Below are 17474 nucleotides of genomic sequence, written 5' to 3'. Positions count from 1 at the left end.
TGGGAAGAAGGTTTACCTTCCAACATGACAATGACCCAAAGCACACAGCAAAACTGAGCACACAGTGGTTGAAGGAGAAAAAGGTGAATGTCCTTGCATGGCCTCGTCAGAGCCCAGACTTAAACCCCACTGAAAATCTGTGCAATGACTTGAAGACTGCAGTCCACAAAAGGTCACCATCAAATTTAACTGAACTTGAGCAGTTCTTGCAAAGTCTAGATGTGCAAAGTTAGTAGAGAGAAATCCCAACAGACTAAAGGCTGTAATTAAAGCAAAAGGTGGTTCAACAAAATACTGACACAACGGGATGATCCTTTTTCCAACTCAGTGATTCTGGTTTTTTATTTTTTTCTGACATGTTGATGTTATATCTTTCACTTTGATGTTATAAGTGGCACTGATTAAATAGAGCTGGATAAAACAAAAACTGTGTCCGTCTACTTTTCATACTGTAAAAAGCAACAAAATATGATTATTTTAAAGGGGTGTGATTCTTTTCTATATCCACTGTGTTTGTGTGTGTATGCATATATATATATATATATGTGTGTAATATAATATAAAGAAAATATATTAATCAAATAATATTAGAATAATATTTTTTTCTACATTTTATACGTGTGTGTGTGTGTGTGTGTGTGTATATGTATATGTATATGTATGTGTATATATATATATATATATATACAGTATATATATATCATTCAAAATACCATTTTTATCTGTTCTTGTTGCCCCATGGATCCTGTTTAAAAAGCGTAATAAAAAAACTGTCCCGGATAATGGATATACCTTCCGGAAAAGCCTGCGTTGCAAGAACACCCAAGCGCCTCCATGTATGACCCACATCCCCAAGAGAGCTGAATTAGCACCATCTGCTAATGATCAGCAACCTTTGGTTCCCATCCTGTAACATACAGTGAAATGGATTAGAGGAGTAAAAGCACATATAATGCATGTTTGTGTATATCCAGCCTCATGCTGAGCTCAGCTCCCCAGGTGGAAAGTTTACCCTTGGGACTTCATGTTCAAGTAATAGCCTCCATGCCAGAAGGGGTCACTCTGACACTCTCAATAACCTCTTCTACTAGCCGAATTGTTACTCCATCTCTCTCTCTCTTTATCCTGAATCTGCTGTTTAAGGCAGCTAGTGCCTGTGGAACCTGCTGGATGGCAATTTGCATTCTGAATACTTTATACTTCGCTTCGGGTATGTCCAAAAAAAAAAAGTCTGTCCCTCTTCTGTAATAAGACGGCATGCAGGCGATACCGCAGATGGAATTCTGCGCTTGTGTATTAAACTGGAACTGAATGAAACTTAAATGAAATGAACTGAATCTCAAAAGAGTTTGTCTCAGCAGATGAGTAATAGCAACTTCTAAAAAAAGAAAACAGTCTCAGAGGAACAACACGCTGAGATGATAGTTCTGGAAAGCTTATGGTAATATATCTTTGCCCTTTCCCCGGGCCCTGTTCATGAAACATTAATGTCAGTATGTAGATTCACCACCTGCCTCTCCTGACTCACTTCGTTAGGGGAGTGTCGCTTTGCTTTGAATTCAGCATGCCTATATAAGCGAGCACCTGCATTTAGGAGAGAAAAATGCATTGTGTCATCTTGAGATGTACTTCATGACCTGATTTTTATGTGCTGGGACACCATGGACTGATGAGCAGGCCTGCACAAAATCAGAGCCCACAGAAAGCTCAGCAGATTTCAAACAGAATGCAAAAGACTATCATCTACAAAGTTCTACACATCGCAGTTTATTAAATAGGCTACTTCCCTTCACAATCAGAGTGAAAAAAATATGGAAAAAGTATGCAGATTCTTTGTGAACTAACTGATGACCCAAGAAAATTATCAACTTTTGCATTATTTTATTACATACAGATACTGTTATGCATCAGCTGTTTTTTTTGTTATATTTTAATATGCCTTAATATGTTATGATTTAAGTATTAAAGGATGGAAATAAAGAGCTAAAGTCATCCCTCAGTTAAGTACTGAGAGTTAGCTCGCATTAGAGTGATACTTGAAGGGAACTTAATTTTAATATTTTTAACCACGTTTTTAAATGTTTATCTTCGTACTTATTAATTGTATCAAACATAATAAAAAGTGAGAGTGCAGGATACCAAATACAAACAACAATCACAGCCGTAGACACGGTGTAACATTGGTTTGCTTTGTTTCACAGAACTAATTGTTGCCTGGGTTGCTACGTATATGTGGGGCGGAGCTATCAAAATACTACTATGGTTTTTATACGATCTCCGATTAGTTTCATCAATTTGTAGATATTTTTAATGAGACATTTGTGTAATTAAAAGGATGAGTAGTAGCCTAGTTAATTGGCCTAGTCTCTTATTGCCCTGTTTAGACTAGCTCTCCATAAAACCAACAAAACAAACCCTGCAATTTAATAATAATAATTATTTTAAAAACTACAGACACTTCACATTTAATGGTATTTTATTATTTAATGTATTATACTTTCAATAAAACATTTGCAATGGGTTTGTAAAATGTTATTTGTAAAATGTTTTTATGCATATTTTGGCCTAAGTTTTTGTTGCATTTACACAGTTTTGACCAGCAGGCGTCACCAGCGTGTGGTGTTTCGAGAGCTTCGAAATGAATCATATTTTGCGAAGCAACTGGTTCAATTGATTAGATGCGTCTAAAAGGTTCGCTTGACACCGGAAGCCAGACCCATAAAAATTACAAATGGCCGCGCCCACTCTTACGGGAAAAATAAGGTGGATAGCGGCAAATATTTCGGTAGTCTCGCACATTCACTGGAAACAGCTTACAAAAGTGCATTAGGTGGACTAGTTAAAGGGATTTTGAAGAAGAAAAGTGAAATTGAGAGCACATTAAAAAATAAAAAATTTACAAAACAAACACATTTTTCTTAGAGAAAGGGGGAAAAATAAGAAAATCCTGAAATATTTATTTTCATGTTAGGTGAAGAAATGTGGCAAAAATAGCAACAACTTCTCAAACCGAAGTAGTGAAATTATTTAAAACTGTTCACTTACTTGTAATAAATGAAAATAATATATACTAAAAATATTTTGTTTAAATTTCTTAAAATAATCTTATAATTTCCATCTTTAAACATTGTGAATCTACTATTTTATCCACTGTATTGATGGGGACAAATGTTCTACAGTAGTGGTCATGGAACTCTATAGGGTTTTCCGTACCTGTGGGATATAGATTATGGTTCCAGTTTTGATAAGACGTGTCTTCAAGCCTGTCAACATCTCTATCTGTAATGCTCCTCTGCTGCATTTTGTTCCCATACTGAGACCTAATAAGCGACTCTTATTTCACCCTCCGGCAACACCACGCTGTGTCTGTGTTAGCGGCTGTCAGTCTCTTCGCTCTCATGTAAAGCTGTGGCTTCTGTTTGTGCCTCAACCTGTAAATCAGTGGGAACCCAGTCACTGCTGCTGCGCGCCAACATGACATCAGTAACAGGAACGTCTGCAGGCCGGCTCCATATGTCTCTGTTCACCTCAACGCAGTTGTATTTGCCTCTTATCTGAGATATTCATGCTCGGATACCCCTCAGCTACAGTGGCTCCCTCACGCTGTTAACGGTTTTCCTTTTGTGGTGCGTCTCTTTTGTTTTTCCTGTTGTTGTGAGATGAGAACAGACTACAGTGCGCTTCTGTCATCGCTCTATTCACACGAAGAAGAAGAATATTGTGCCACCGTTGGTTAAGGTTCTCATAGTCAGACAGTAAAGTGAGTTTGCCTATGTAAATTCCCATTTATGCAAATTCTGCCGTTTGCCTTATCACAAAGCTGGCCAAGGGAGAGCTCCCTATTGAAAGGGGAGGAACTGCCTAAAGCTTTTCACAAAACTCTCTGCGAGGCATTAACAAAACACAAATGCTAATTTTTCATGGGTCTCAGCTGGAGAGTCCAAATGTGCCTCAGAATGTGCACAGTAGGCCGTCTTGTGTAAACAATATAAATAAATGCTCTTGATAAATGTTCTCACCACTGGCGAAACGGCCTGTGACAACCACACAAAACTGAATACCGGTCGGGAGCATCCAAGAAGGAAGCAATTAAATCCTGTGTCCTGCTGGGCGAATGGAAAGTCGCCCTTTACAATAAAGAGACAGGGAATGAAGAGGGAAGATACCACTAAATGTAAATGCCATGGCAACCTCAAGCAGCCGCAACACAATGTTTCCCCAACTGGATGGATGGCATTCCGAGACAGGCAGTCTGAGATCTGTAAATATTCAATTTGAATGTTCTACTCTGGCCATATTGACAACAACAAAGTATTTTACTCCATTAATGTACTTATGCGCATACTTTACTATTTTAGGAAACTTTTACTAAACTTCATTTCTAAATAATAAGACTTATAATAAGTCTTAATAATCAGACTATTTACTCCACTATTTAAGAAAAACGGCTCATTATACTGAAGTGAAGAAATGAAGGGACACAAGAAATAGCGATGTCTGATTCGAATGAGTTGAATGAGTCAACTCACTGATTCAGTGATCCAATCGGAACGAGTCTCAAGTTAAAGGGGTCATATGATGTTGCTAAAAAGAACATTATTTGGTGTATTTGGTGTAATGAAATGTGTTTATGCGGTTTAAGGTTCAAAAAACATTATTTTCCACATACGGTATGTGACGAGTGGGGGCGGGGCCGAGAGCCGTGGGAACGGAGCGAGGCCGGTGGAGTAATTGATAATGGGCGACACCTGCACCACTCACCGGTCTGGAGTCCCACGGAGGAGCTCCGGAAGGATAAAAGGAGGAGCTACGACAGTGAAAGACGAGAGAGGACCAGGCCTGGATTTTATTTTGTGTTTTGGTTGTTCCCACATTGTGACGTAGACATGTGGGGGCGTGTTAGAACGCGCCGTTTTAGGTAGGCGTGGTTGACTCTTAATTTTTATAAAGAATATCTCTTTGGATTTGAGACTTTAGTCTTTGCAACTTTACAGATCTTCTTTATGCACCAAGAGCTTGTAACACTCCAAAGAAAAAGGAAAAATTTTAATCGCATCATATGACCCCTTTAACAAATCACTGTATATGTCTAGTCATAGTTCCCTGTAATTTTGAAGTGAAACTGAGACTCATGGTGTGCCTGAAATCGCATTCTGTCTGAGTAGGTTTTACATTTGAATTTGAACTTACAGATTGTTAAAAAAATACATTTTATAGTATGAATATGGGTAGTATGAAATTCGGATGTCAGTTGTGTCACTTCACTGCCATTCTTAAAGGCAGGGTAGGTTATTTGGTCCAAAAACATTTTTTGTTATGCTGGTTGAAAGTCACTTCACATCCCGAAAGCGATCACTAAGTTAAGTGGTCTATATATATTTATATAATCTGTGGAAGGTGTAGGACCATCAAATGTTTGTCCAATCAGATTCCTCAGTTCAAGGACTACAATAGGCTGTCCTACCTGCCTGTTAACGTGTTTTTGCATACCACTGCCTGCGCACTCTGTTCAGTAGACATGTCACATGACACATTTGTACTGTAATGTTTTCTCACTGGTGAATGAGACATGAGGTAATCTGACAGTGTTGAATTCAACCCTCCACCAGTGCCGTCTCTCATCGTGTCTCTGGTTAGGGTTAGCCTCTGGTCAGCCTGTGCGTGTTCATGTGTTTTGGAGGAGGCGTGACTTTGGAAAGTGATCATGAAGTGATTATGGAGGGTGGGATCTTATACTTTCAAAGCTAGCTTGCTATTGCTAGCCTCTCCGAAATCACCTACCCTACATTTAAATCCTCCTTCCCGTGGCTTCATGGGAAAGTAAAGTGTCCATCCTATGCACATTTCAGAATCAACTGTGTATTTTCCCCTACAGTTTTTCGAATACTATGAATTTGGACATACTACTTTTTGGCGTGCTGTTTTTTTGCATACTGTATAGTAGGGAAGTAATCGTTTTCTGACGCAGTACCAAGTCCCGACGAGTCCCGATAGCAACATCCCGACATCAATGTCAGTCATTTCATCAGGCTTTCTTCAACTCAGGTAGCTACAGGATTTGCATACCTCATCCACAAAATAAAAGAATAACTGCACTTATATTCCCCGAAGCCCCTCACACATACACACACAAAACTGAATCTAATATCCCCAGCAGGTAGGACATGCTGTTTTCCTTGAGCAACCTTGGTTAAAATAGCGCTCATGTATCTTTCATTCAGATTTTTTCCTCTATACTGAAGATCACCTTGCCCCAAACAAAGACTCACTCATTCAGAACCTCAGGGGCAAAAAAGAAAGCAATGCCTTAGATGAAAAATACATATTTATTTCCTTTTTTTGTTCTTTTTCTTTTCTTTTCTTTTCTTTTCTTTCTTTCCTTCTTTCTTTTCTTTTCTTTATTGTTTGGGCCTTTTGGCATGCATAGAAGACAGGGATATGTGACTGAGGATATTTACTTCAATAAGACTATGGTCTGTTTCAAAAAGATTAATTTTCAGTATGCATTTTTCAGCAGGGGAGACATGGAATAGATTGATGCCGTTAGGTGAGACAGCTTAGAGGAAGATTCATCTAGTTCATCCATGACCTTTGCTGCTTTGTGCTCTGATTTGAAGATTTATTCAAACTGACATATAAAGTTCAGAGTCAACAATGCTGCAGAACAAACTCTTGAAGAATGAGGCAGGTATCATGATGCTGCACTAAACCACAGTACATTATTTGGACTTTTGAGTTTGAGAAGCATTAACCAAGCAGAACAAAAAGTATAAAAAGGATTTTCTTGTAGCGAATGGATTTTCATGATTTATAACTTAAGCTATGAAAGAGTAGAAAAGTTCTTGGAACTGATGGGTCTGGTTTTTTAGTGCCATCTCTGAGTTCTAGAAGTACCAAGTTTGTGAGCATCAGTGCTTCTCAAGCACTGCCTCATGGGGAAAAAGTGTCCGAATCAGCTTCTTTCACAGAGTAACCCTTAACACACATTTTGTACTCTCAAAACTGAAATCAGTGTTGTACTTACTGTCGGACATGTTTTATCCTCCACTCGACAGATTGGTATGCACTTAAGCCACATACAAAATAAAGTGCTTTTGGGAAGAGTTTAAACATTCATGATGTTAAGATGGAGGAAGCAAGAGGGGCAAACAGCCAGCTTTTGCACAGCAGTCACTGTGCTTTGTAAGAAGTGTGTGTGCGCGTGTGAGGCATCACACAATGGTTGATCAGCAAAGGCGGCTTGGCAGTGCGGCCGCTTCATTTCCAATTACATGCTTTGTTGGCAAGGCAACCAGGTCACCCTCGGGAGACGACAAACAAAGTTACCTTCAGCTGCCTTGGGCAAGATTTGAATTCTCCCTATGTGCTCCTGTTCCACTTTTTGTGCAGCAATTCAGAAAGTGATTTGCTGAGATTAATGTTAGTGTAAGTCCTTTTTTATATTTATCAGTACATTACATAACCATTATAGAAGATTTGGATAAATAATCCTAATACTGTTTTATATTAATAATTTTTATATATATTTTTTGTTTCATTTTAGATACTATTACTATTAATCTAATTGATATTTTAGTGGTGGGTCAGATTTCAGGTTTATATCATTTGACCTTGCACAACTTGATGTAAAAACAGCAACTTTGGAGGTAACTTGCAATTTTATGATTCAACCACAGATGGCGATAAAAAGTCTTTCTTCTGTGAAACATGAAAAAGGATATTTTGATAAATGTTTTAGTATATTTTTGTCTATAAAATAGAAGTCAGTGGTCAACAAAACCATTTAGTTACCAACATTCTTCAAAATATCTTCATTTATGGAACCTTACTTTTAAAAATAAAGGTTCCAAAAGTTTTTTTTTTTTTTTCTTCGCATTTTGGGCTCCCCAAAGAACCTTTCAGTGAACAGTTCTTAAAATAACTACTTTAGTGTGAAAAACATTTAAAAAATAAACAAAATTTTTTCACTATGATGATTTTTATTTTTTTATTTTTTGGAATGGAAAGGTTCCATAGATGTTATCGGTGCTTCATGGAATCATCAATGCCAATAAAGAACCTTTATTTTTAAGAGTGTAAGAAAGTTATACAGGTTTGGAATGACATGAGGGTTGAATGATCCCTTTAATATGAATGTAGCTATACCTTTGATTCTAAAACAGCTTCCACTCTTCTTCTTTCTGCTAGATGTTGAAACATGACTGTGCATATTTTCTCCTATTCAGACACAAGGGCATCAGTAAGGTCAGATTCTGATGCTGGGCTGGCATTTATTAAAAATGTTGTGTAAGAAGATAGCATGACTTAATTTTATGCACCTGTTAGGAATGTGTGTAGCATCAATAGCCAAACTTGTTAAGTAGGAGAGGGTGTTCACACTTTTGGACATGCAGTATATGTCAAGTCATTTTCTATTTTACAATTTTAGCCCCTTTGGCTTACCCTAAAACCATCTATGAAGACCTTAAAAAGCATGTATTCATTATTGAACAGCAAGTAGAGAAAGATCAAAAGAATGTATTAGGGCTTACAAGTATCCTTTGATGCCCTAGAGTTCATTATTTCTACTTGTTATCAACAAATTCAGGGCGGACCCAAAACAGAGCCCAGAGGCACTCCAGATTCAGGTAAAGTGTGGCTGCATAGCTTATCTTCATATACTCGTTACATTTGACAGTCTGTGTACATCATGCTGGATCCAAAGGAGAAATAACAAGCATCAAGGGGGCTGACGAGGCATATATCCACCCATTTATGGCACTTCAGTCATGGTTACAGAACCAAACATACAAAGGATTCAATTGATTGATTGATTCGATGATCAGGCTTGTCACTGATTCTGTAGCTTAATGTGGTTTTTAAGTCTCTTGTGGTGGTTCTATGAAATGTAACACAAGGTATGGCTTTGCTATTTGCACAGATTTATAGCTAAGAAAGCATAGATTTCTTATGGTACGTGTAGGATAACTGCAATCTGTGAATTTGTATCCATCATTTATCTTGATTCCAAGCAGTGAAGCTTTCTAATCACAGGAGCGTTTGATTTCTTTCCCAGAGGCAGTGAGATTGACTCACTCAGCAGTTTTTCGTCAAAGTTGTGGTTGGACCTGAACATTTTTGCTGAGCCTCCTTAGTGGAATACCACAGAAGTACTGGACTATAAAGCTCCACAGTACAAAACAGTCTGTGTAAAACAAACTGATTGTGAGTCAAACCACATGTTTGTGGTCTGAGAATAATGTGTAATTGTTGTGCTTTTATCTTTTCAATTTGTGCAGTTATCTATGATTTACAGGCTTGCTTAAAAATTGCAACCCAAATGTTTCCCAGATCTTCACAACAGGAACATCGTGGCTTGACTGACATTGTTAATAACTACAAAAGATCACACATGAGTGGTGTGCATCAGCTGACATTCACTGACCTCCACTTGAACCCTGCGGCAAGACATGAACCGTTGCTTTTTAATGATGTTAATAATGTAACATGCATGCATGCACAACCGCGCAGAATTCAACAGGACTTCAGATGCATAAGGACAAAGTTCAAATCCATGGAAGTCAAAAGCAATAGATCCAGACTTCTATCTCCAACCAAACTCCAATAAAAACTTCTACCTCTTTTGGGAACTGCAAAGCTGAAAAATATATAAAAAAGAAAATATAACTTTCCTCTATAACTTTGTTCATCTCTTGATGGCCCCTTAAAATGGAAGTGTATTTCTGCCACATTAGAAAAAAAAAATCATGCTTTGGTAAATCATAATTATGGTATAAAAGGCAAAATTATGACAAGCTAAGTCATATTTATGAGATGAAAGTCTAAATTAAGACATACTTTAAAGGTTATAATTATGCGATGAAAAGTCACAGTTATGATGTAAAATGTCATAATTATGGATATAAAAGTTATATTTATTAGATTAAAAATGTAGAAATTATGACAAAAAGTCAAGTAATAAAAAGTAAACTATGTCAATAGAGATAAAAGTCATAATTATGATACAAAATGGACATAAAAGTCCATTTTATTTGTCAAATTTTTGCCATGCTTGTTACTTTTTGTCATAACTGACTTTTTATTACATATATTAAACTTTTTGTCATAATTTCAGCTTAATATAATTGCAACTTTTTTTTTACATAATTTACCAAAGTACTGTATGTCTCATCTTTTTCTTATGTACCTTTACCATTATTTTCAAACAAACAAACAAATAAACAAACTAATAAATAAATGGGGCAGCATTACATGTCTGATTAAGACTGTTTTCTGTTTTCAGCAGGGGTTAAATTTGGCCTTCTGGCACCTTTGATTTAATAATAATAATAATAAAACAAAAACTGTTTCTTTGCCATTCCTTGGTGAAGGTCATGTCTTGCCTAGGGCATCAGAATCATATTCAGATTTCAGGGTTTCCTCATGTCTGAAATCCCAGTTTAACCCTTAGTTACTAGTCTGTGCTCACACAAAGATACAGTGACCAATCTTGGCCAGAGGATCTTGGAATGATCTGTTTCACCTTGTCAGTTCCCACAGGAGCAGAGACACCTTGGTCCATGCCATCCATCACAGGTCACCTAAGAAAGTTGACATTTTTTCCACTGGTTCCTCACAGATGTAGGGCAGTGCTGCAGTGCATTTTTGTTCTCAATCACAACCAGCGAAAGGAGAAATGTATTGATTTTTCTCAGCATTTTCACAAATAACACACACTCCTGAAATGGGTCACTGACTATTGCACATTTCAGCTCCCTGTGCGTGTGTTCCTCCATCTTCTCTGGTTTTTATCTATCTTTATCCATCAAAAACAACACTCCAGCCATAGATCACAAACATCTCTTAAGAGGGTTGAATAGGTTGGTTCTTGGTCATATTTCTTGCTAGTAACATTGTGGAGAAGTCCATGGACGGTCACACTTTTGTCATGCAGAGGTACTCCTCGGCACTCAGCTTCCAAAGTGTCTGATCAAAAATACAAGCCAGTATCGATCAACCACTGGCTTTTAAAAAAGAAGCTGAGATGTAGAGTTCACAAGTTCTTCAACATCCATTCCTTTAGATCAATGGATTCTAAACTGGCTCATAACCCAGTTTTTACACTGACAACGATTGACAACACGTTGACAAGTGTTTCTAAAATTAAACATCTAAATGTATTCATCTTAACAAATTAATAATCATATAATATTTTAAACAATTATCATTACCATCAACTGCAATTTGACTAGCAGATTTTGCATTTGAAACCAACACTGGGGTAAAAATGAATAAAAGCGTTCCTAAAATTAAACACTGAAATGTGCTCACTTTAATTAACATTCATATAATATTTAAATAATTAACATTATTATGAACTGCAATTTGACTGGCAGATTTTACACTGGACATTGACCCAACACTGTACCAAATCTGACAGCATTCCTAAAATTAAACATCAAAATGCATTCATTTTAATTAATTAATATTATTTTAAATAAGTAAAATTTTCTTGAACTGCAATTTGAATTGGAAAAAAAAAAAAAAAAAAAAAGCAAAATATGATGATACAAATTGTTTTGCAATCTTAACTATGCATATATAACAATTTTTGAAATTTTTTTTCCTGCTGTATATTGCAACATGTTAAAGAAATCCAACACAAACTCCATATTAAAAGGACACAAGTCTTACTTTATTGACATCCTAAACTTTATTTTACAAAGGTAAGCATTTCATCCCAACCTCAATGAAACAGATTTACAAAGAAATAAAAACATCTTTAAAAGGCCATAAAAAACAACATCCTGTCCTCTAGCAGCATCCAAACTTCCCAGAAATAAACCATTTTATGTTTACAGTTACCTCTCAGCCAAGCTATACACAGTACTGCTGACATGGTACACAAGTACTGCCACATGGAGCCATTACTCTTTTTAGTGCAGAAAAGGAAAATACTCTCATTAAAATAACAATCTTAGGTTAAATAAGCTTAAATAAGAGGGCAAAGGTACAAGACACTTTTCTGAGGTACTTTACACCAACAAGCAAAATTTGGCTTTTATATCAAGTGGTTTACAGGTGCTAGTCTGCATGTACTAGCCCACCCACACAAGTTCAATCGTTTAATGTCTGTGTTGTTTGGGTAAAACAAAGCCAGTCGGCAGCCTAACGGATAAGAGCAGTGGGCATGGATTTTATAAGCACTTGGACAGTTATATGGATTAACGAAAACAACCGAGGGACTATTCTTTTACCACCAGTAACATCAGGCACACAAAAGACTTTGTTTTTCTACATAAAAGTATTTGAATACAACCAAATCACACTCAGTGCTAATCTTATTGAACAATTGTGATTACAACATCAGCAAAATTATTGCTACAACCTATCTCTCAATGTGTTACTTACAAAAATGCATTTTAAAACAGGTATACAGTACACCTAGTCTTGGGGAGCTTCGGACACTAAGGAACGTTGCATCCGGCTGGTCTACATTTCGACAAATGATGGGGGTGGACAGCTACAAAGCCAGGACTGAACTTGAGTTACGATGGTTGCTTGAAGGCGTTAAACCCAAGGAACCAAAGAATTTAGAAAGAAATCACGGCTTATTGCATTGCATTCACTTTCACGATCATTTTTCCCTTCCAATCCTTATCACATACCTTATTTAATGTCTTACTCTCCCTTTTCTCATTCACATTCTCATGTCCTGCCAACTACGACTTAGTGTGTTAGCCTATTAGCTCTGCACACGTTCACATTCAAATGCTGAAATTTCTCCCCTAACATCTTCTTTACAGTACGCTGGACTAGTTATCCTTGGGTTATGTAGTTTGCGAAGCACAACAACGGGAAGCTATGGACTACTTCAGCTCAAGGTTTCATGTCCATTGTGTTCAGAAACAATTCAGTAAATCTCCTCAGCTGCGCAGCTGCTGTCTGGCTCTCTTCATGCAGTCGAAGGTTGTCTTGACGAAGGTGTTGAACTTGTTCCTGGAGCATAGCCTTGTCTTCTTGCTCCTTTGGAGGATAATAACAAAGCATGTTACAAATAACTACCTTGAGGTGAATGCTGCTAACTGTGCTTGTTCAGCTATGTTAAGGATTTGTTTAAGCATTATGTTTGCACATTAAAGGCCTGTTATTATGTTTGAGACTCTTACCTTCCTTAGGTCATACTGCAGCTGTCGAAGAATGAGCTCCAGCTGGTTAACCTTCCCAGTGAGCAGAGTAGGAGAGCCTTCCCTGTTTGGATGATAGACAGACAGGAACAATTAGGCACACATATGGACAGACAGATGTGCATACAGACACAGACAAATACATAGATAGACAGACATACAGATAGAACGATGGATGGATGGATGCTATCTACATTAGCACTTACCCTGCTGGTAGGGTTGAGGCGTCCACGCATGCCACTCTTCTGTTCAGCTCCTCAGAGAGCTCCAGAACCTGCTTGGTCTGCTCTTCTTCAGTCAGAGAACTCAGAGAGGTCGCAGTTTGATCTAAAAGTGAGCGAAGAATTATTCTGTTAGAAATTCAAGTCGAAACATCCATTATCAAATCTATACAGGGCGGTAACCGCCTAAGACTGTGCAGTGTGTCGTGTTTACAATGTTTATCGTTTAATATAAGCCGCTGCATATTGTACATCTATTATAAAACAACTGTTTATCACTCAACAGCAATGCACAGAAAAAAAACCACACAAGCAGGAAATCCCTAAAGGCAGGAAACATGGTACTTCATACTGCTTCTGTTGAGGTGATACAGGCTGATGTTTCAGGTAGGAGCTCTGAGCAACACCCAGAGAAAAGCTTATTAAATATGATCCTCCTTTTCAGCTCTTTCTGAGGTGTTAGAGCGAACTGTTAACCAGCTTCAGCAGAGCAAGGTGCTAATTAAGTGGGGAACGGAGCTAACGCAGCAGAAGGGTTAATGGCGAGACGGGAGCGGGGTTCACAGGCTTTCAGGTGAGTTTAGCATTACACTGTCAGTCGGGCATATCATTAAGCATTCAAGATCGATCAGCAGACCGATATAGTGCCTTTACTTCCGCTGAGAGGGCAAAAGGGGGGTGCAACTGTCAAATGTGCTACTTTTACTGTTGTGCCTAAAACTAAATGCCAATGTCTGCTCACTGATAGCAAAAGATGGACCAACTGTTAATAATTGTTTTTATTGAGCTTAAATTAGAATTTACCCCATATCACTGGCATGTAACTGTCTAGATCTGTTTTTAAATACCAATTTCTATTCATTGATGTTCCAAAGATGGACTAAATGTTAATGTTTTTTAATGTTTTTATGGAGTTATAATTTGAATTTATCCCATATCACTGACATAATGGGCATTTTGCATTTGGATAAAACTAACCATTTTCTATTCATTTATAGCAAAAATGGACCAGAAGTTAAAAAAAAAAAAATCTTTTTATGGAGTTTTAATTTGAATTTACCCCATATTACGGACATAAAATGTGTTTTGCACTTGAATAAAACAAAACTATCTAGATCCATTTTTAAATACCAATTTCTACTGACTGATAGCAAAATATGGACCAGAAGTTAATAAATATACTGTATGCTTTCTATTGTTTTCGTTGAGCTTTAATTTGAATTGACCCCATATCACTGACATAAAAGTTTTATGCAAAAAACACAATCTAGATCAATTTTAAATACTATTTTCTACTTACTGATAGCAAAAGATGGACCAAAAGTTAATACATGTTTTTTTTTATTGATCTTTAATTTGAATGTAACTCATACCACTGAAATGAATGTGTTTTGCCCTTGCATTAAACAAAATTATCTAGGTTCAATTTTTAAATACTGATTTTTACTCAGCAAAACATGGACCAAAAGTGAATAAATATATGTTTTTATAGAGCTTTTATTTGGATTCACGCCACATCACTGACATAAAGGTTGAACGAGTAGAAACGTGTAGGTGTGGTCTTAGAAGTGGAGAATTTCTTTTGTTTCTTTATAAAGACCTACAAGCTATTTGTTAACAAGAATGCATGTCACGACCCTTTATATATATATATATTCAACATACCGTGTGCAAACGCCGAGCTAAAAGCGTTCATGAGGTTCCTTTAAGAACTCTCCCCTCTTCTAACACCTTTCAGCGCTTCCTCCACCCCCCTCTCTCATTTCATTTCATTAACAGTCTCACAGTTAGGGGTGTCGTCGGAGCCAGAGTTGAACAGACAGATAATTATTAGCGCTCTGAACAAAAACACGCACAAAGCAGCACATGAAAATCAACGATGTAAGCTCGCCTCCTCCCCACCCCCTTCTAGTTAGCACCCAAACCCTGAGGCAAAAGCTAACTTAATAATTTCTCCCACCATGAAACATTTGTCTGATATTTGTCACTATTTCGGGACGGAGCTGCACACTCATTCCATTTTTCATATCCGGCAGGTCCCAAGAGCGAGGCTCTAAGGAGTTGCGAGAAAAACCTTAGGGGGAGCCCGCACACCGGCTGCCTTGCCGGACGCCCTGTCAGCCAATCAAAGCCATCTACCATGTATCCCCCCCCCGCCCCCCCCGTTCCACATGCAGATCAGAAGGAAATTCTCAGTTCAAGAAGAGCTGTGCCGTGCCCTCGCCAACATTCTCCATGGTCTCCACAGCGACCGGTTGAAGGTGAGGGAACAGCTGTAATTGCACATGAGTAAAAGCGTCCAAAACCCAAAATGTGTAATTACAGCGAAAATAGAGATGTGGTGATTTCGACATGGTCAAGAGCAGTGTTGTGCAACCTTCAGTTAACTTTGTTAATGGCATGTGAGAGCGGCTAAAGCTGTGTGCTGAGGGAACACCTTGGTCAAAACAATTCAAATAATAGGACAATAAGGCATTTTAAGGTTTTTGTTATTTTCAATACTTCTCTAGCCTATAGTGAATACATTGAGCTCCAAAAATTTAAAAGGATGAATAAAAAAAATGTAATTTGCACATGCTGTCTGCATTGTCTTAGCGGAGATTTTACCATTTCAACATTCCAGCATCATACTGAGACTTCTATGTTCATTTACTTGTCTCTTTATTTTTTCATGATTCGGTTATTTTCTCTTGTGAACAGTCACCCAGTTGGAAGTCCCATTCATAAGCCATTTCACTTCTGCAACATGATGTATCTCGGAGGGATTTTTTTTTTTTTTTTAAATCACTTCATCTATCAATTGATTGGTTATTATAAGTTATACCAGAAAGGAGCTAAATCTGCACACTGGTTTGCTAAAATAATGCTTAAACAGTCATATGCCATATAATGAATAATAATACATAATATTATTAACATTATTTAAAAAAAAGGCCACAAGGCTTACTTGTTAATTATTAGAACAATTTTATTTTGATTAAATATTATGAAGACATTTTAATTTGGAATAATGTGCACCACTGAATCATTCACAATAAGAGCAGGAACATTGATTAGGAAAGTCAAAAATGCTCCAATCTGATTCCATGTTGACTTTAAAGTACTATATGAACAGAGCATTCTCTGACCTAAATGTGCCTTTACTAAATAATTTAACTCATGAGAGACTACAATTACACTCGAACCACTCATCATGGATATAATGATCAGTTCGATTAAGAGGAAACTGAGACAGTCACTGAGGACACAACTGAAGGGACCTGACCGCTGCATAAACTACATTAAACATTCATCCACAGGCAGAGATTTCAGCTTGACAGAAAAGCAGTTGCCGCTGCTCAACAGCCAAGGGCCAAAGGGCAGCTTTACCCACAATTCAATGTACTTATGGTGAAAGACTCAAACGCGGCAAGTCACAGAAGCAGAGTAAAATTAGCTCTAGGTGACCAATAGAGCACACATACGCGAATTCACACAAAGTCTGCTCATGCAGTCAGACAGACAGGCCTCGCCTGAGAGCAGAGAGGTGAAAGTGATTTGAATAATGAATGAAGGTGGCTGGCTTAGAGTTCTGCTATAATGAGAGAGGAACTGTACGTTTCAGACAGCTGGAGAACAGCTCAAATGTCTGTATGCGAAACACGCCAAGAGGCATTAGGACCGTTCACACAGGACGTGTTCTTGTGTTCCATATGTGCTATTTATTGCTATTTCACTTGTAGGTCTACATAAACATGCATTATATGGTCTTGCTAATTTTTCAGCATCCTATACCACAAGCGCGGTGTTTCTAAAAGTAGTAAATTTAGAAAATAGTTCCACTATTACATCCACTAATATTACATAAATAATTTTACAAGAAATATAATTTAAAAAATGTGGATAAAAAAAACTTATTTTTTGATATTTTTAAAATTCAATTTAATTAGCAGAAAATAGTTCCCAATTTTGGGAATGTTGTAAAAAAATATTTTAACAAAAAATACATTTTCCAAAAAGTGCATTAGGCAAACTTTGTATTTTTTGTAAAAACACAGTATTTTTGTATGTATATATATATATATATATATATATATATAAAGTTTTT

The 17474-nt window shown here is 37.2% G+C and overlaps 1 protein-coding gene across 1 annotated transcript in view; it reads right to left on the bottom strand.

The window, feature by feature from the left end:
* Positions 1-11677: 11677 nt before the first annotated feature.
* The window catches only part of LOC107737251 (signal-induced proliferation-associated 1-like protein 2), an 85160-nt gene continuing 79363 nt past the window's right edge, over positions 11678-17474 (bottom strand). Inside the window, exons 18-20 of the mRNA XM_016548715.1 lie at positions 13373-13516; positions 13149-13230; positions 11678-13005 (exon numbers count right to left, since the gene is read on the bottom strand). Of these exons, the coding sequence (XP_016404201.1) occupies positions 12859-13005; positions 13149-13230; positions 13373-13516 (373 nt within the window). The 3' untranslated portion in view covers positions 11678-12858. The remainder of the gene's footprint in view (positions 13006-13148; positions 13231-13372; positions 13517-17474) is intronic.

The sequence above is a fragment of the Sinocyclocheilus rhinocerous genome, unplaced genomic scaffold (genome assembly GCF_001515625.1).
Source record: "Sinocyclocheilus rhinocerous isolate Xijiao unplaced genomic scaffold, SAMN03320098_v1.1 scaffold1275, whole genome shotgun sequence".
Classification (NCBI taxonomy): Eukaryota; Metazoa; Chordata; class Actinopteri; order Cypriniformes; family Cyprinidae; genus Sinocyclocheilus; species Sinocyclocheilus rhinocerous.
This window is presented reverse-complemented; position numbering and strand designations above follow the sequence as displayed.